Source organism: Dermochelys coriacea, chromosome 6, assembly GCF_009764565.3.
Source record: "Dermochelys coriacea isolate rDerCor1 chromosome 6, rDerCor1.pri.v4, whole genome shotgun sequence".
Taxonomy (NCBI): Eukaryota; Metazoa; Chordata; order Testudines; family Dermochelyidae; genus Dermochelys; species Dermochelys coriacea.
Genome location: NC_050073.1, coordinates 54,187,143 through 54,207,575, shown reverse-complemented (window position 1 = coordinate 54,207,575; position 20,433 = coordinate 54,187,143). Strand labels below are relative to the sequence as shown.

General features: G+C 40.8%; 2 protein-coding genes across 20 annotated transcripts in view; one reads left to right on the top strand and one right to left on the bottom strand.

Moving 5' to 3' along the window:
- PHF21A (PHD finger protein 21A) overlaps positions 1-19,262 on the top strand; it is a 244,235-nt gene extending 224,973 nt beyond the window's left edge. For 12 of the 19 annotated variants that reach the window (XM_043515615.1, XM_043515609.1, XM_038405071.2 and 9 more), the window contains 5 exons: positions 2,871-3,034; positions 13,213-13,368; positions 15,022-15,097; positions 15,410-15,513; positions 17,677-19,262. In XM_043515615.1, coding sequence (XP_043371550.1) covers positions 2,871-3,034; positions 13,213-13,368; positions 15,022-15,097; positions 15,410-15,513; positions 17,677-17,931 — 755 coding nt within the window. In that variant the 3' untranslated portion in view covers positions 17,932-19,262. Of the gene's footprint in view, positions 1-2,793; positions 2,817-2,870; positions 3,035-13,212; positions 13,369-15,021; positions 15,098-15,409; positions 15,514-17,676 lie in introns of all 19 variants that reach the window. The other 7 variants (XM_043515619.1, XM_043515618.1, XM_038405078.2 and 4 more) reach the window with 2 other exon arrangements.
- The window catches only part of LARGE2 (LARGE xylosyl- and glucuronyltransferase 2), a 73,399-nt gene that overhangs the window by 156 nt on the left and 52,810 nt on the right, over positions 1-20,433 (bottom strand). The gene's annotated exons all lie outside the window — the stretch shown is intronic.

The following is a 20,433-nucleotide window of genomic DNA, read 5'->3' as shown; positions in this document are numbered from 1 at the left end:
AACTCTTACTTTTAAGGATAAAATTTATATCTTGGAACATTACCATGGAGCTTAACTGTTTTGTTCTCTTTCTGTGTGTGGCGCTGAATATCAGAGCTGAGATCTGCCATGCAGATCTGAAGAGAAAATCTTTCCCTAACTTCTAATGCTCACCTTTAATGGCTCTTAATGGTTTCCAACACGGCTTCTCTGCTCTTTGGTTTGCTGTCCAAAAACAAATGACCAAGCAATCTAACATCATGACCACCCAAGAAAAGAGCAAGAATGCTGTATAGTTTGTGATTAAAGCCAGAGAGGTCTATGTATTTTATATGTGGGGTGATGAACCTGAGACTGTGTGTGTGTGTGTAAGTAAGTAACAGACTAGATGGCTCAGGATATTAGTGATGGAATACATAACATTTCACCTCCAAGTTATTGATCTGAATCTGTCCGAAAATAGTAGTGACTGAAAATCTTTAATTCTTTGGTGGCTGTTTGGTGGGCTAGATGAGCTGATGATCCCAGTCCAGTCTATATTGAACAGGTGCCTACATGACACAAACCATGATAATAACTAGCAGTGATCATTTCCAAAGTTGGTATTCTTGGCCAAGAGGTCAGGTATTCGAATGACCCTTGCTCTCCTTGAGGCACTCTCTTCAGTGCAGGATGGAAGCACATAGATGGGGCAGTATGGATAAATTTGCACTTCTGCTGGCATGCTGTCTCTGAGTAAATAAAGGACATCAGTTTCCAGTGCCACCTTCCATTACTTTAAATATGTTTTCAAAAAAGACGAAAACTTGTGTGTGTGTGTGTGTGTGTGTGTGTGTGTGTGTGTGTGAAAAATATATGTGCACTGTACATAAGGATATGTTCCTTCATATAGTAATGTTTTCAATGACCTTTTAATCCATTATATAACATTGTGTGAAGAATTACTTATAGATTTTTAAATGCACAAGATTACATATATGTATACATGGTATTTTCTTAGACTGTTTTTGCACAATGCTGTCTTCCTGTCCTTATTTTCACTCTCTGTTGTGAGTGTACACCCCTCATCAGCACCAGATTAGTAACATATTTTCAAAGGGGATGGACAAGATTTGGGGCCTATAGTAGTTTTATTATTTGAATTAATATAGTAGTATATTAGGAGCCCTGTGCCCTTTAGGGCTTTGGTTTAATTCTAGATGCTGTAGGCCATGTCAGAAATTTCAGCTGTGGACATCACCATCAAAGATTCTCTCCAAGGATGTACATCTTTCTGGAAAGTATCTAGAACTCAAGTGCAAGGTGCAGCATGTACTGGGATAGCCTGGCAATCTGTAAATACTGTTTATAAGTAGGGCCCTACAAAATTCACGGTCATGAAAATTGCATCACAGACCATGAAATCTGGTCTCCCACTATGAAATCTTTTTGTGTGCTTTTATCCTATACTATACAGATTTCATGGGGGAGACCAGCATTTCTCAAATTGAGGGTTCTGACCCAAAAGGGAGTTGTAGGGAGGGTCACGAGATTATTTTTTGGGGGGGGGCGCGGTATTGTCACCCTTACTTCTGCGCTGCCTTCAGACCTGCGTTGCCAGTGAGCGGCGGCTGGTGGCCAGAGAGCAGCAGCTGGTGGCTGGGTGCCCAGCTCTGAAGGCGGCACCCCACTAGCAGCAGTGCGGAAGTAAGGGTGGCAATACCATACCATACCACCCTTACTTCTGTGCTTTTGCCTTCAGAGCTGGGTGGCCAGAGAGTGGCGGCTGCTGACTGAGGGCCCAGCTCTGCAGACAGCAGCGCAGATGTAAGGGTGGCAGTACCACACCCCCCCGATAATAACCTTGCAACCCTCCCCCGCAAAAAAACTCCTTATTGGGTCAGGACCCCTATAATTACAACACCATGAAATTTCAAGTTTAAATAGCTGAAATGAAATTTACGATTTTAAAATCCTGTGGTTGTGAAAATGAACAAAATGGACCATGAATTTGATAGGGCCCTAATGATAAGAGCTGGGTAATTATTCCTAGATTTTTATTCCTTATGATCTTTCCAGATCCATAAAGTAACTTGGGATGTGGAAGGATGGGGAGAGTGCTAAGCACATACAATTTTACATAGTCATACAATAAATAGCTAATATCTCAGTTGTATGAAGGCTGTTCTTAGCAGATTTTGCTCTTAGTTCTTTTCTAAAGGAGTCTACAATAGATGTATATGATTGGGGCAGTGGGTGCTTGACTATAGAAGCTTAGGAAAAAATCTAAGAATTGGGAAACTTCACCTGGGTAGAGTTAGTTTGGAAGGTGCTTGGGGTCATGGGAAGTACAGTAGTACCTGCCGTCGAGATAGTGGGCATAGGTCTGAGATGGGAGGTGCTGACCTATAGGAGATGTAGGGAAGAAAAGGAGACTTGAAATGATTGCTCGCTATGAGAGAAGGACTTTTGGGTAGGTATATGCTGGCATAGGATAGATAGGGAGAGGTGGGATAACAGTAGACAAATTGAATTAACAGAAATCATTGCAGCTTGTCTGTGGGTTTGCTGCCAGCACGATTTCCTGATACCTGGACAGTCTCATTGCTAGAAATGAAAAGAGGCCCCACTCCGCACTTGGGAGCGTGACTCTGACCCTTAGCAGAGCCTGTTTTCACACTCCTCTGATATGCATTTTTCTTCAAGCATTCATTTCTTGAAAAATTCCACTTGTACGTTTCTAAAAAAATGTTAAAATCTTTGCTTCTCTTCTTCCACTTGTGACTCCTATATTAACTTCCTCTCTGTGCTACATCATTTCCTTTTTCATGCTAGCCAATGAGGACCACTGGCCAAAGGTATGTAAGATCATTCCCCCCCCCTTCTTTTTGTTCCCTTTTGTTAATGTGTAGGTCGTCCACCTAAATACAACACGGTGTTGGGATTTGGGGCTCTGACCCCCACATCCCCTTTATCCAGTCATCCCGACTCCCCTGAAAATGAAAAGACAGAGACCACATTTACTTTCCCCGCATCTGTTCAGCCTGTGTCCCTGCCTAGCCCCAGCTCCACAGACGTAAGTAATTCTTGGGGAAGGGTTGGCTTTTGGAAAGATATGTAGAATGAGCCACACTGGAAACGGCTTCAGATTTTGTTTCTTTAGCATTCATTTCTTGAACACTGTTTGTCATGGTTCAGTGCAGTGAAACAGGCCAATGTTCTTTTACTCCCCAACCTTTCACTTCTGTGCCTGTGTTATATAGTACTGCAGATATTTCCTGTGACATTCAGTCATTGACTGGAATGTTGGGATACATTGGGCATGCTTAGATGAGCATGTTTTCTCAGTGTATAGTGTCTGAGATCTTGTGTGACTGAATTAAAACTGTATTCCAGTGAGGAACTGGGAAGGGGAGAATGGGTCCTATTATTTAGAGAGACCATAGTAGCAGTAAGTTGCTGGTATTTCTGTAACAAGAGGAGGAAGAGATGGAACTTCTTGGATCACCCAGATAGCTGGGAACAATGTTCAGAGCACTGATCGCAAGAGGTTCTCGTGTCCTGGTGTGATTGAGTACACTGCCTCTGCACTCCCCACTCATGAGACTTTTCTTGAATAAAATCTGGTTATTCTGTTATCATTTCTAAAGCAGGAGATAACAATATTTTATTTGTCAAAATGCAAAGATTTCCCCTTCACAGCACAGCCTCTTTTTTGAGTAACTTTCTGAGAACCTTCAGATTGTCTCATTCTTCTTTTTCCTTGCAAAAAATGTGGTGACAGAATTGTGAAGGTCAGATCTAAACCCTAGAAATCAAGTAAATGAAGTAAAGTTGAGTTTCCTCCCAGGCCACTGATCTATCTTTCACTACCCTAAGTGACACTATCACAATAAAGTACAATTTCTCTGAAAAAGGTGACTGCAAGAAATAAGACTAAGCCAGTGTAACTTCACCTGGGTCTGCTTAAAGATCTCAATATAAAGGAAATACTGTAGTAGGACTATACTGGGAATAGGGGAGTGAGACAACTAAGTACACAAGAATGCTCAGCAGTCAAAGTGCACTTCTACTCTGAAAAGTGACTCTGTAAAAGTTTGTCTTTCAGTTACTCCTGTATATGGGCTCAGTTTATATGTAAAAAGATGCTTTTTTTTTTTTTCAATTGCCAGTGCTGCAAACTACCCCTGGGATTTGAGAGTCATGGTGGACTCTTTCCTTTTCATACATCATCAGCTGTAATAAAGGTTCTAAAGTCCAACATTGGTTCTCAGTAACTCCTGTGCTGCCCCATTGCCTCTTATGCACTGATGTAACTGCCTGGAACTGTGAGTAGCCAATTCTGCTGACTGTGCACAAGATGGAATAGAATCCAGCTCCCTCCCTCTGAACTCTACCAGCTCTGCAGGGCTAACAGTCAAAACATACTTTAGTCACTAAAGTTGGGAAATGTGACCCTGATACACACAGAGCACATCTGTGGAATAAGCTGGGGCCCTTTTTTAATAGTCACTTTTCAGAGTGGAACAGTATTTGAATATCAAGAAAAAATTCCTGACAGTCAGATGAATGAGTCTGTGGAACAGACTTCTGAAGGAAAGGTGCAGCAACTCCATCTTTTGGGATGAAAATGTACAAACCACTGGAAATTATGCTGTAGAGAACAAGCCTGTGCTGGCTCCAAGAGATGGACTGGGTAACATACTAGGTCTCTTCCAGCTCTGATTTCAGTGATTTTTTTTTCCCATGTTTTGTGACCAGAGCATAACGGTTCTCAGAACAGTGTGATGTGTTATCACGTATATTGCAATTCTACTCATTTTGTACATAATTCTGTTTACCACAGGCTAAGTTAAGGACAGAGTATTATTCTAGTGTTCCCAGCCTGATTCTGAATTTCTTGCCTTCGGTGAAATTGCTTAATATTTAAGCTTAGTTCTCTGTGATTTAACATACTTTTTAAATTAAATGATAGTTTTTAAAAATACAAAGACTCTAGAGGAAACATGCAAGTTGACACAATAGGTGGTTAAAATATATAACACATATGCATACACTTGGATAACTTGTGAAAATTATCTCTCAATTCAGCGTGATATACTGTGTCAGCAAGTTAGCACAGCATTCCCCCTGGAGTAATACAAATCTGTATACTAAAACACTTACAGACAGGTTACCCCGTTTGTGCACAAAGGCAACATTAAAACATTAATATTGCTCTTTTAATTTTTAAAAAGAATTCAGTTCCAAAGACTCATTTTCCAACAATTGAGCTAGACAACTTTGATTTTAAAAGGAAGTAGATATCACAGTGATAGATGCCTTTTGAAATATCTATGACCTTTGAATTCTAGGAGCAGAAGATGTATCAAAAACCACGATACATGTATCACGAGTCCTTTATCTTAAAAACACCTCCATGAATTTGTTAAAAAATCTGTACTTTCACATTTACACTCACCAGAATAGTGACAGCTATTCAATATATGGTTGTTGCATGGCATATTTCTTAGTAACTATAATTACTAGGGCAATCAATTAATCACAGTTAACTCATGCAATTAACTCAAAAAATTGTGATAAAAAAATTGTGATTAATCTCAGTTTTAATCGCGTTGTTAAACAATAGAATACCAATTGAAATTTATTAAATATTTTTGGATGTTTTTCTACATTTTCAAATATATTGATTTCAATTGCAACGTAGAATACAAAACGTACACTGCTTACTCTATTATTTTTTATTAGAAATATTTTCACTGTAAAAATGATAAAAGAAACAGTATTTTTCAATTAACCTCGCACAAGTACTGTAGTGCAATCTCTTTATTGTGAAAGTGCGACTTACAAATGTAGATTTTTTTTTTGTTACATAACTGCACTCAAAAACAAAACAATGCAAAATTTTAGAGCCTACAAGTCCATTCAGTTCTACTTCTCATTTAGCAAATTGCTAAGACAAACAAGTTTGTTTACATTTATGGGAGATAATGCTGCCCACGTCTTATTTACAGTGTCAACAGAAAATGAGAACAGGTGTTCGCATGGGACTTTTTTAGCAGACATTGCAAGGTATTTACTTGCCAGATCTGCTAAACATTTGTATGGCCCTTCCTACTTCGGCCACCATTTCAGAGGACACTATGCTTCTATGCTGATGACACTCATTAAAAAAAAAAGTGTTTGAACTCCTTGGTGAAGAATTATATGTCTCTGGCTCTATTTTACCCACATTCTGCCAAATATTTCATGTTATAGTAGTCTTGGATGATGACTCAGCACATGCTGTTCATTTTAAGAACACTTTCGCTGCAGATTTGACAAAATGCAAAGAAGGTACCAATATGAGATTTCTAAAGATAGCTACAGCACTCAACCAAAGGTTTAAGAATCTGAAGTGCCTTCCAAAATCTGAGAGGGGTGAGGTGTGGAGCATGCTTTCAGAAATCTTAAAAAAGCAACACTTTGATGTGGAAACTACAGAACCCAAACCACCAAAAAAGAAAATCAACCTTCTGCTGGTGGCATCTGACTCATGATGATGAAAATGAACATGCATCGGTCCGCACTGTTTTGGATTGTTATCAAGCAGAACCCGTCATCAGCATGAACTCATGTCCTCTGGAATAGTGGTTGTAGCATGAAGGGACATATGAATCTTTAGCACATCTGGCACATAAATATCTTGCAACGTTGGCTATAACAATGCCATGAGAACACCTGTTCTCACTTTCAGGTGATGTAAACAAGAATCGGACAGCCTTATCTCCTGCAAATGTAAACAAATTTGTTTGTCTGAGTGATTGGCTGAACAAGAAATAGGACTGAGTGGACTTGCAGGCTCTAAAGTTTTGCATTGTTTTATTTTTGAATGCAGATGTGTGGGTTTTTTGTACATAATTCTACATTTGTAAGTTCAAATTTAATGTAAAGAGATTGAATGACAGGACTTGTATTAGGTGAATTGAAAAATACTATTTCCTTTGCTTTTTACAGTGCAAGTATTTGTAATAAAAATAAATATAAAGTGAGCACTGTACACTTTGTATTCTGTTATAATTGAAATGAATATATTTGAAAATGTAGAAAACATCCAAAAATATTTAAATAAATGGTGTTCTATTATTGTTTAACAGTGTGGTTAATTGCGATTAATTTTTTTAATCGCTTGACAGCCCTAATAACTACTATGAGGAAAAATGGTGTTTTGATGTAAAAACAGCACTGAAAGTAAGGAGATCTGAGTTCTGTTCATCGTCTTCCACAAACTCACAGTGTATCCTTGAGAAAGTCAAATCATTTTTGTGACTTAGTTTCCCCTTCTGTAAAGTGGGATAATGGAACTTCCTTAGTTCACATGGGTGCTGAGACTTAACATTTGTAAAACACTTTGAAATTCTTGGCTATAGAAATACAAAATCTTAATTATTTAAGCACCAGCAATATATTGGTGTTATATATGAAGACAAAGAGAAAGATACGGTCCTTTTAATTAAGGAGCGTACAATCTAATTAGTAGGGCCCTACCAAATTCATGGTCTGTTTTAGTCAATTTCATGGCCAGGGAGTAAAATTACTGTTTCATGTTTACATCTGAAATTTTACGTGCTTGTAACTGTGGGGGTACTGTCCCAAAAGGCGGTCAGGGTGCAAGGGTCACAAGGCTATTGTAGGTGGTTTATGGGATTGCCACCCTACTTCCGCCCTGCTGCTGGCAGGGGCGCTGCCTTCAGAGCTGGGCAATCAGAGAGGAAGGCTGCTGTCTGAGTGCCTAGCTCTAAAGCCAGCGCTAGCAGCAGCACAGAAGTGAGAGTCACAGAGTATGGAGGGTGGGTTACCATAGGTCTGGTTTTCCTGGCAGTCTCCCGCCTAAGTGGGTGGGAGGTGACAGCTGGAGCCGCAGTCTCTCCACGCAGGGGATGACAGCTGGAGCCGCAGGCTCTCTGCACAGGGATGTGTGTGACAGTTGCAGCCTCAGCCTTTCCACGTTGGGAGGTGACAGCTGGAGTCGCAGCCTCTCCGTGTGGAGGGGGGTGGTGACAGCTTGAACCTCCAAGCTTCCTACAGCAGGGGGAAATTTCCAGAGATGGGTCTGACCCGCCCCGGGAGTCACTCCTGCAGGGGAAGAGGAAGTCTCATCCCTACCCAACACCAGCTGGGACTAGCAGCTGGAGCCCTGCGCAGGGTAGGAGCCCATGGCTCCATGCCAGATTTCACAGGGTAGATCAGATTTCATGGTTCATGATGTGTTTTTACAGCCATGAATTTGGTAGGGCCCTACTAATTAGATATTCAACACAAGATATACTTGGATACTCGGAGAATGGTGCTAGCTTATAAAGATCTATATTTATTATAAGTGGTGCAGGTTGCCCAATGCTTTCCATTTTAAGACTCTGTTTTCAGTTGCTGACAGTTTTGCCAAATTTAAACCACTTGGGCTGAAACTTTCCATGATGGGTGTCTAACTCAAGTTGAATTTTTTTTTGAAAGTTTCACCTAAAACAGTTCAGCTATTTAACAAAACAAAATTAAGGAAAATAACTTCTTTTGCCCAAGTTAAAACATTTTTTGACAACTGTTTTATTGCATCCATGTTTTGGAGCAGGGACTTGAAATTTAGCATGGGTATGGCCTTTGAGTCAGGGATTTGCCTTTTGACATCTGTGTGAAAATCCCCCCGAAATTTGGCCACACTATATGCCTGTGAAAAATCTGTTTGCACATTCTCAGTAGAGGCTTGTTACAGTTTGGCAGCAAAATTCTCTGATGAATCCAGTTCCACTGAGCATGCTCCATCCCCTCACATCTTCCACAAGCTGACTAGACTGCACATGCAGAGTGACTAGTCATGCTCCATCCCGAGGCTAAGCAGGACTTTTACTGCGATTACTGCTCCCAGGTTCCAAGAGTACCTGTGATACCAGGCACCAGAACTGAGGGCAGTGAGACTCTCCTGTGCTGTCCACACTATCTCTGCTGGCACTCAGGCAGTTTGGAGGAGAGGAAGGAGACAAACTGAATTGAGTGCAGCAGGGTAAGGAATAGGGTGCTGGAGGGGAAGAGATGCAGAGGGTGGGGACAAGGGCAGGACCTCTGCCTGGGAGGATGGATAAGAGCCTAGGAAGGAACAGAGTTAGGAGCAGGAGCCAGGAGAGAGGGTATAGGCACAAGAGCGGGGGAAGGAGGGACAATGATGAGGGTCATGGGAGTAGGAACAAGAGGTAGGAGAGAGAGGCAGAAGCTGGGCTGGGGGAGGGCAAGATGGGCAGGGGCAAGATTGAGGCAGAGAGAGAAGGGAGCAGAAGGGACAGAGAGATCTGTAATCACTTGAGTGCACTCTCCTAAAGAACCTGGAATTAATCCCGTTATTCTGGAGTCTCGACATTCCTATGATGTCTAGTAAATAGCTCTAAAAATCCACTAGCAACGCATGTATTTCCATGCCACTCTAGTGTCAGGTCTGCTTAGAAGAAAACAGCCATCTATTGCTACCAGTTACGGTTAGCTGAAGTGATAAGAGTGCTGTGCTGTGGATCTAAATATCCCAATCATGGTGATGACCCACATGTGGGAGTCAGTATGGTACCACAGGATGACAATTATATCTTTCAGTTTTTACGTTTTTTAAAAACTTGGGAAATTGCATCCAAACAACGATGTTCATTCAGTTTGCAAAGGTAAGCCCTCAAATGTTAGGGGATGTAAGAATTAAGGTTGCCAGTACAACCTTAATTCAGCCCTTTTGTGCATAGGCATAATGATGCTGTCTTTAAATACATGGTCACCTACTCTTTTTTTCCCACAGGCTTTTTATGATGTAATAACTATCTTCTGTCTAGATAGATAGATATAGATATATCTAAATATAGAGATTACACACACACGTACATATAGTGCTGGTTGTTATATTTATTTTTTTGACAGTGACACCTAAATTCCAGGGCCCCATTGTACTAGAGACTGTACAAACATAACAAAGACCCAGTCTCTGCCCTGAAGAGCTTAGGGTTGATTTTTTGTTCTGTCTAGGTTACAGTAGGAACAGAGGAGGTGAGGCCAAAAGTGACTTTACCTTTTGTGCTTCCCCTATTCTGGGGCCAGCTTCAGGCCTTCTCAGCCTCCAGCATGCATTACACTTGGCTGCTTATGGCCATTCAGAGCTGTTTCAGAAGCCTGTAGCCAGAGTGCAGCAATGTAGAGGGGACATATCACAACAATCTGGCCCATATTATACATATATTTATTAACAACAAATAAGACATGGGACATTTCCTGGGAATTAAATACTGGTTGAGGGGGAATTCGGGAACCATCCACCACCAGTTATTAATTCCCACAAAATGCTCTGCACTATTGCGTTATTGCCTTGATAAGATGAAAATAAAGCTATGGATTTGTGTGTGTATATCCATTCCAGTTGGTACATATGGAGCATTACTAGAAAATTAATACCTCGCACATTAACCCATCTTGTTACATGAATCATCACTCAACATTCCATTGAATTTAGAAGTTCTAAACCTGAATTGTTGAGCAACTGATACGTGCATGAGAGATTAAGGAAATCATCTGGTTAGATCTGATTCTGCAGGATATCAGATGCCTCAGTGTTTAATGGGTCTCATCCTGAAAGATACTGATCGCCCCAGCAACATGCAGAGTGCTCTCAATTGCCATTGTATTCAGTGGTAGTTGAGGAGGTTCAGTGCCTCACAAGATTGGGACATGCATTAACATAGAACTTCAAAAGGCTCTAGGATGAGTTTCCTTTGAAGACTGGATTGCACAGGATTTTCTCTTTGCCTTTATCTTGTTTCCTGTCTGCCTTCTTTTCCTTCTATGCATTCACACAATGCAGGAAAAAGGAAAAGGAAGCTCTTCCCAGCAACACAAATTTCATTTCAAGGGAGGCATGAAATCTCACTAATTTGCTTCTTCAATTAACCTTTAAGAACTCTCTTTAGTATTAAAGATTAAATGATCTCAGAACCCAACACTCATTTGTTTCATGGAAGTTATGGAATCAAAACATGATACTGAGCTTCAAGAAGATTGACCCTTTAGAAAACAGGACAGCAGTGTTAGCCTTGGGAGTTAAGGGACGAAGAGCAGCTCCTGATAGAGTGAGACTTATCTGTCATGGAGTCTGAAAGTTAAACCTCAGCAGACTGTATTTGTGTGTGATTTTCTTTGAAAATATGGTGGATATCTTGCTGCATACATTTAATACATTATCACTAGGGCCCTACCAAATTCACAGCCATGAAAAGTGTCACAGATCGTGAAATCTGGTCTCTCCCTGTGAAATCTGGTCTTTTTTGTGCTTTTACCATATACTATACAGATTTCATAGGGCAGACCAGCGGTTCTCAAATTGGGGGTCCTGACCCAAAAGGGAGTTGCAGCAGAGGTCACAAGGATATTTTAGGGAGGTTGTGGTTTTGTCACCCTTACTTCTGTGCTGCCTTCAGAGCTGGGCAGCTGGAGAGTGGCGGCTGCTGGCTGAGGGCCCAGCTCTGCAGGCAGCAGTGCAGAAGTAAGGGTGGCCATACCATGCCATACCATCCTTACATCTGCGCTGGTGCTGCCAGTGCTTCTGCCTTCAGAGTTGGGCTCCCATCCAGCAGCCACCACTCTCCACCTGCCCGGCTCTGAAGGCATAACTGCCGCCAGCACCAGCGCAGAAGTAAGGGTAGCAGTACTGCAACCCCCTTCCCCCCATAATAACCTTGCAACCCCCACATCCACAACTACTTTTTGGGTCAGGATCCCTACAATTACAACACCATGAAATTTCAGATTAAATAGCTGAAATCATGAAATTTATGATTTTTAAAATCCTATGACTATGAAATTAACCAAAATGGATTGTGAATTTGGTAGGGCCCTAATTATCGCTAATAAAGAAAAAATCCACTTTTTCTTGCCCAGCCACATACTACATAGGAGCGAGGCAAAGTCTAGCATGAGTCTAAAATGGTAAAACTCCTCCAACATGTGAACAGGCTACCTCAAGTCAAAATGGAACATTGCATGCCCCAATATTTCATACCAAAGAGGCATGCAGCTATAATTTGCTTCATTTTAGACAAATTAGGGTTAAGATCCTACAAGCGTTGTGTGTATGGAACATCATTGAAGTCAATGGAAATTGCGCGTGCCGAGAACTTGAGACATTGGGTCTTAGGTGTGGCAAGTTGCCAGAGCAGCCCGCAGGTGGAAAAAGGGTAGAGTTTGGGTGTTTTCCTTGTGTGTTCTTCAGTTCAAACACCTACTTTTTAAAAATCACAAAAGCATGAGATGGGAATGATGGGAGGAAAGAGTGAGGGGAAGAGAGAAAAAAAACAAACCTAACCTTGCCATGAATTTTACATTGTGGGGGAGGGTCATTGGGGCATGAATAGTTGGGGAAAGGAAGTGCCTCCACTAATAATGCAAAAATAGTAAAACATAGATTTTTTTAAAGGACACGATCTACTAACTTTTCAGTTCCTTGTGAAAGCCTCTTATGGCTGAAAATAACATTTTTCCTTCTTGGTTGTGTGAACTCTTGATATCCCCTCGTTCTGCTCCTGACAGCCCAGGGCTAATGATGAAGTAGAAATCAGTAGTCATTGTGACGTTGGGGCAATGGATTTTTAAAATATAATGGGCTAAATGTATCTTGATGTAACTTCAGTGAAGTTAAAGGAGTTGCCTCAGGGATGAATTGGGTCCATTCTTTTTAAATTACAAATCAGAGCACTTTTCTCTTTCAGTGTAACAGTTTGAAAAGGTGTCACATATGTGCTCTAAATACTTGCTGGTGTTGTTTTAAAGTTCAGTATTGCCCTCTGTGGGTTTCTTAGGAAAGACTGTGGACTTGAGGCAGCCTCATTTGTATACGCACCACATTGAGCTGTGCTTACATCCAAAGATTAGAAGGACCAAGGAAAGTGGGTATCTTACCAGTACAGGCTAAAACCATTGAAAATCTTCCTAATTAAGATGGATGGTGGGGTAGGGATTGTTACTAGAAGCTGTGGTAACAAATGTTCACTAGGGCCTCTGACCTGGGGAGGGCAGAGGGAGTTGTACTTCTGTCATCCTCGCTGGTTTTCCAGTTACACCTCCTAAAAAGAACTTAGCCATATGGAATCCCATAGCTGTAGCTTGTGCGGAAGAGTTTACATTCAACTAGGATATAGATGTCAAAGGTCAAAGTTCACTTTTTGCCTTCTTCTTTCTCACCCCCTTCCCTCAATTTTATAGGGCGATATCCATGAGGATTTTTGCAGTGTTTGCAGGAAAAGCGGGCAGTTGCTGATGTGTGACACATGTTCACGTGTGTATCACCTGGACTGTCTGGACCCACCTCTGAAAACCATTCCCAAGGGCATGTGGATCTGTCCCAAATGTCAAGACCAGGTATTGTTTGAAAGATAGGGAGTTACACACAGTGCACTACAAATATTTTCCGAGTTAAAGAAAATAACCTGATCACTTGGCTTAGTTAGATTGGAACAGCCTGACATTGAGCAAATCTATTTGATCTGTAATTAGGCTTGTGTGAATTTCATCAAATTGCCAGTGTTCGAATGCTCACAAATACTAAAGCCTTTAAGTCTTGCTTTTGTGCTACCAGGCTCAGGGTCCTTTTGTGTCACCCTTGTGTTTCAACTCTGCTTTTCTGGGGCAAAACACACAAACTTTTGGGAAAGGTTCTCTATGACCCATAAGGATTTTCCTGTAGAGTTTTTACTCAGAATTTCTCTGAAAGGTGGTAGTTCTTTGTCCAAAGTGAATAGGATATTTGCACAAGCTTACCCTTAATAGAGAGAGAAAATACTGAGCCAGTGCTTCCTGGTAAAACCCAAACATTAGAGAGGTTATCATTCCTGTTCTATTTCGTGATACATTTGGTATCAGAATAATGACTATCAATGAATGACTTGGACCTTCTTCCCTCAAAATCTCTCTGTAAAAGTATACAAATGGATTGGAATAATGAGATGATATTTCATCCTTTAATGGCATAAAGATTAAAAGATAAAGAAATAAATTGCTGTTTTCATTTCCCCTATTTTGGAACTTCAAGAATTACAATGGATTGCTGTTAAGCCAGCAGCCAAAAGCTATTAACATACTGTCTGACCTAAGAGAGTGCCTTAGTAGTCCATGTGAGCCTCTGTTAAACAGATGATAACATAAGAAAACAACCTGGCATTTCCAAATGCATGTTACATGCAACAACAAAAAAACAAAAAATCCGAGTAGATTAAATTACTCAACATGGTTGTATCTGAAGAAGGAGGGGGCATAGCCTTCCTTTCTCTCACACACACCCCATCGCTGCCGGTTTGTTTTACTGAAAAGTTACCAGAAAGTAAATTAAAAAGTGTCAGAGACATTTTGCTTTAGCGTAACTCCAGCCTCAGTCCCCTGGGTCATTCCTCTGGTAAGCTACCAAGCTTCATTCTTCCTCCCTAAATAAGGTATATTAAAAGGGAATTTGTTTATCCTCTTAAAGATAAGTATGATGCTTATCCTTAGGAGGAGGGTTTGGCAACACCAGTAATGTGATCCTGAGAGCAGGTGAGATGGGAAAGTGTCATGTCTTATCTGTTCGAAAGTGTGAAGTTCATATGTGTGGTGCAGAGGCTGTTCTGTGCCATCAAAGGATTTCTTCCAGGAACAACTTAGATCAGCAGTTTGTCTGAGCCATGAAGCCATATTCCTGTCCCCTGGCAAGTTTGAGATCAGATACGTTGTCTTTTAATTCCTCTTTCACCTGTTAAGTGTCATGAGCAGAAGATGTTTGTGGTTATGAGGAAGTGAGAAAATGCTGACATTTGTGATAAATCGGCCTCTGTTGTGGAGGCTATAATATAGATGCAAATAATCCCTCTGTTGAACCTCGGAACAGGATTGCAAGGTGTTATGTTAACAGGTTGTGCCTAATGATAGCCATGAAATAAATTGTTTTGTCTCACCCTCTCTTTTTGTCTCTTCCCTTTTTCTTTCTCCCTTTCCCAGAGGTAAAATGTATGCCAGTTAAATGTACACACTCTTTTATTTCAGATGCTGAAGAAGGAAGAAGCAGTCCCATGGCCAGGGACTTTAGCAATTGTTCATTCATATATTGCATACAAAGCAGGTAGGAAAAGAGAGAACACCTTTGCATTGCTTTCATGTATGTAAAATGTTATTTTGGGAATGGTATTGGGTAGGACTTGTTTTAAAAAGGAAATTAAGGAGGAAAACCCTTGATAATCCAAGTAATAATGTGAAAAGGGCAGTCTAACTACTTTGTGAAAGCTTCGTGTGACTCTTTACTTTATGCAGGTGCAATTTCAGTATGATCCAATGTGTCCATTGTGTGAAGTAGCTTAGAGACTCCATCTGAAGGGCATATAACAGGGACTCTTTAAATATTCATCACTGAGAGGATTATTATTCCCTTTTACAGCAAAAGAAGAGGAGAAACAGAAGCTACTTAAATGGAGTTCAGATTTAAAACAAGAAAGAGAACAACTAGAGCAGAAGGTCAAACAGCTCAGCAATTCCATAACAGTAAGTATTTTTCTCAGCTGTAATGCTACACTTGTTCTCTGTAGTCCTTTCATTCCATCACCATGCAAGCAGGCACAGCATAAGTCTGGAGACTGGTACTGTAGGCCTGATCCAACTTCCATAGAAGTCAGTGGGAGTTGGGTAAGCTTCTATTTGAGCTTTGCTCTTTCTCCTGCCCTTTGGATATTTTGGATGTTTAAAGTACAGCTACATGAACTTATGCTAGCTGTATCTTGCAGATGTACAGTAACCCATAATACCAACAGTTGACAAACACAACCCATGGAGATTTATATGGACTCTATGGCTCTTATTTTTATTACAGAGGAGCAACCTAAGTAGCTACAGGTCCTAATATCTGATGCTTCATTTTGTTCTCACTCAGTAGGCCAAATTGCAAGGTGGGACTTACAGCCTTGGTGCACGGCCCCATCATATCTAAAATGAAAGCAACTGCAGTGGTCTCCATGTTACTCACAGGTTTGTCCCTCAGATTCCTGACAAGTTTCCAAGGCAGTCTTCATTTGAGCAAACTTTGGGTGCCCTGCCTAATGTTAATTACACCTTGCCACAGTTTTTCCCTCTAACCAGAAACCACCTTGTTTTGTAACCGTAACAGCTAGAACTTATGTGTTAGCATGTAACTTTCTCTCACCATAACACACAAGCTGGACTCCTAAGTCATCACATATAAACATGAGCCCCTCAGGAGGTCCCATGATAATATCGGAGAACTATAAATGCTAAGTTCTGTTCCATAGCCAACATTTGTGACATCATACAGTTCTAGTGTATTTCACTGTACTCACCCTCAAACACTTTGGGATTTTTTTTTCTATTTAAAAAAATATTTATAATGTGTCTGATGTCCAAAGACATCTAATACAGAACACAGTAGAATAACTCAGATAAATTAATATATATGAAAAGGCTACATGTGTCCTTTTATGAAAGTAAATATCATAGTGGTGAAAGGTGCTGGATTAACAGCTTTGGGGACTAGAATGTTCTCTTTATCACAAGAAGGCTAGGCTGGCCTGGCCTGGCAAGCAGCAGTGCATGTGTTCTCAAGCGACATGTATGGGCAGCACCCATACCTCACAGATGTGCTTTAGCCCTGACCTAAAAGGACTATATATAGGTGAAGAAGGCAGTTCACTCTCCATGGATGACTCATCATTTACCTCTTAACTCAAACTGCCAACATGGGGCCAAATAGTTCCAGTTGTGGTGGTGGTTTTTCTGCTGCTGTCATATATATGTTAAAAGTTGGACTCGGACCAGGAGGGTTTGAAGCTCAGTGTAGACAAAAGTCTTCAAAACTTTTTTTTAAAAAGATACCATCTTCCTGCAGGACATCTGTTGGGGCCTATGTGGTTAATACATCATTAAATTGAACCACATCCATAGAGAAGGTATTGGCTGCCTTCTCTTTTTCCGTTTAGAGAGTTTCAACCATGGGCTCCTGACATAAAGTGGTTAAGCTAATTTGCCTTGCCTGTTGTCAAAGCGTCTTGATTTTTTTTGTAACATGCAAGAAAAAAATGGCCACAAAATGAGATTTTTAAATGAAGAGGGCACTGCATCTTTCTCTTCAAGTCCCCCTTTTTATTTATGGGGAGAGAATGATGATTCTGCTAAAATAGGCAAAACTGTATGTGAAAGCAAGGCTCTATCCCATTAGCAGGACATATGTGCTCTCCACAAAGTCAGCTCCTACAGGATGCCTGCATTTTCAGATCTGAGTTGGAGGAATTTCAGAAATGAAACACTAATAGAAAATAATAAAAACTTGCTAGTTTCAGCTGGACATTAATCCCATATTTTCCTCCAGAAGAAACAGAATAGGATGGAGGCATCTCTGGTGATTTCTTAATCTATAAGGGAAATGACTTAAATGGAGGCAGAGCAGGTGGTAGTTACCTGCTGGCAATTTAACTTATGTGTCTGTAAATATTAAGTAATTTGTGTGTGCAGCTTTGAGGTTCCTCCAAGCTGGGAAAGTGAACTTCCAGGTGCAGCCATTTCTGGAACTCTCCTCCTTGCTAGATGCCTATACTTGGATTGATGGACATCTAAATTCCTTTCCTTAGCCTCTTCCATTCCGCTAATTATCCTTATGGGTGTAATGGTTGAGCTTTTTGTTGTTCTAATTTGCTGCAGAAATGTATGGAAATGAAGAATACCATTCTGGCAAAACAGAAGGAGATGCACAGCTCCTTGGAGAAGGTAAAACAGCTGGTCCGCCTCATCCAAGGCATTGACCTTTCAAAATCCATAAACTCAGAGGTCAATTCAGTAGCCATCTCCAATGGCATGGACTCGACTAACAATGCTAATGCTGCCGCCTCCACCCCAGCCCCAGCCCCTTCCCAGAGCTGCATGGTGAACTGTAACAAAGGCGATGAGACTAAATAACACAGCGGAGTAAGAAGGAGCCAAGGGAGGTGGCGGCGAGGAGGAGCAGCAAAATAATGAAACTCTAGAAAAGCAAACCGGATTTCTTCTGGAAAGTGCAGAATTCTTTAGTTCTTTGGTTCCAGAGAGAGCGTGAAGATGCTTGTGCCAGGCGGCACCGGAGTTTGCCAATTGATCCTTCTTATTCTGTGTGTACATGCAAAGTTTGGATCATGTTACATGAATAGTGCCAGCTGGGGGTTCTTTGCCAGCACCATGCCAAGTGAAATAATATATTTACTCTCTCTATATTTTACACCAGTGTGTGCCTGCAGCAGCCTCCACAGCCACTATAGGTTTGTTTTATTTTTGTTTGGGGTGAGGAGCAGGGATGAGGGAGGAGAGCAGGTTTCAAATCCTTATTTGCAGAACAGTTTGTTTAGGTAGGGAAAAAATAAGTCCAAAGAGCCTGTGGGCTTTTCCTGTTTCTAAACTCTCAGCACTATTAAACCAAAAAACAGAAGTATAAATTAACAAATCCCAGTGCCCAGAGGGGACAAGTATATCAAATAAGCAGTATTTACTATTGTTTAGACAGGAGATGTACAAAACAAAATGGGGATGGATTTTTCACCGAGTAACGAGCACATGTGCAGACTGGGGATTTTCTGTCCTGGCAGCTTTGGGTTAACCCTGTTTCTTCACACTAGACAAATGAAATGCATTGGAGAATTGGATTGGTTTGGATCTTCAAGTTGATCCAGGAAGCCTTTGTTGGGAGAGGGAGAAGAGGGGACCAAAATGGTTGAGTTGAAGCATTGAAAGGGGGTGTCTCAAAGGAAAATGTGCATCAATGATTTTACTTGAAAATGAGGTTCCAACCCTTTTCTATATTTATAAAACAACAAAAATATCCTGAACAAAGCAGCACATGACCCAGATGTGTGCACTGAACAGAGAAATGTCCTTTTCTTTCATTTCCTCTCTTTCTTTTGGTAAAAAAAAATAAATAAGGAATAGAAAAGCTGTTATTCAGGCTGACAGTCTAATTAAAGAGGTAGATGGGACCTTGCATGGTATAGATTAGAAGTAATAGTGTCAGTGAGATACAGTGAGTCTTTGTGAGTCCTTGTGTCATCGTTTTGGGCACTGTTTTTTTATGCAAGGGCAAAATCTTTGTATCTGGGGAAAAACAACTTTTTTAAAATTAAAAAGGAAAATAAAAGATATTGAGGTCTTCCTAGTGTTACTTAAAATAAGATCAAGGTAAGAAACATTGTAAAAATTATAAAAGTGCTATTTGTTTCCTAAACAAGTGATTTCTATTAAAAAGGTGTCAGAACTGGAGAAAATGCTGTGTGCTTAGAATTTTTTGACACAGACTTTGCCTATTATGATGACATTCTGCTGTGTTTGTGTTTTAAAATCCCATGGGCAGGTTTCCGTAGGTTATATCATACATGCCACTGGCTGAATTCTAAGTGCTACAACTCACTCTCCATCGGGAGGAGCTCTATGTGTTGTGTCTCCTTTTATCACATCTCCCTATTCTTTTGTGTGTTAGGAGCCCAGAAAAGAGCACTGGCAGCTTGATTGTTAAAGCCTTTATGCTTTTGTAATATTTAAATATGGACTGATTAGACCACAGGTGTAGAATTAATGGGGATGAAAGACAGTGGATTTATTACACCTGAAATCTCCTTTTGTCATATCACCTTGTTTCAGAATTCCATCTCTTTCATATTATAGTGTGACTGTGGGTAGCAGAGCACGTCTGGTGAGTTCCATTGTTAAGGGATTGTTTGTTTGTGTCAGTTAAGTGTGCTGGACATGCAGTGGCTATCAGTTCTGCCTACGCATATGAATGTATTTGGCCAAAGCCTGTTCCCATTGAAATCAATGGCCAAACTCCCTCTGGCTTCAGTGGGAGCAATGTTTGGCCCACTATGCAGATGAACTCAGGCAGAACTCCTTGTGTGGTGGTGAGGGTGCATGTATTTTAATAGCCAGGTAGACCTGCTCTGGGGATGGCAATGCAACACTGAAAAGCTTTGCATTTTGCCTACTATGTTCTGGGCAAAGCAGAGTGAATACCCTGACCCTGGCATAGCCTGAGAATCTCACTGCAGCCATAGCTCCTTGGAGATTCTTAAAGCATAAGCTTTCATGAGCTACAGCTCGCTCACGAAAGCTTATGCTCTAATAAATTTGTTAGTCTCTAAGGTGCCACAAGTACTCCTTTTCTTTTTGCGAATACAGACTAACACGGCTGCTACTCTGAAACCTGGAGATTCTTGGCGCTGTTTTCTTCGCTCTCCTTTAGTGTCTGTTTTCACTAACACTTTGTTCCTCAGGGACACTTCCCCTTTTTCAGTGAAGTGAACACACACTTTTTTCAGCTCTGAGCCCAGGAGTTGATCCTCAATTCTTACACTTGTTAGTAGATTTGGAGGAGGAATTCTTGTGTGCTCTTCTCAGCTTGCCCTATGATAAACTAGACTTTATCTTCAAATGTCTTTGTTC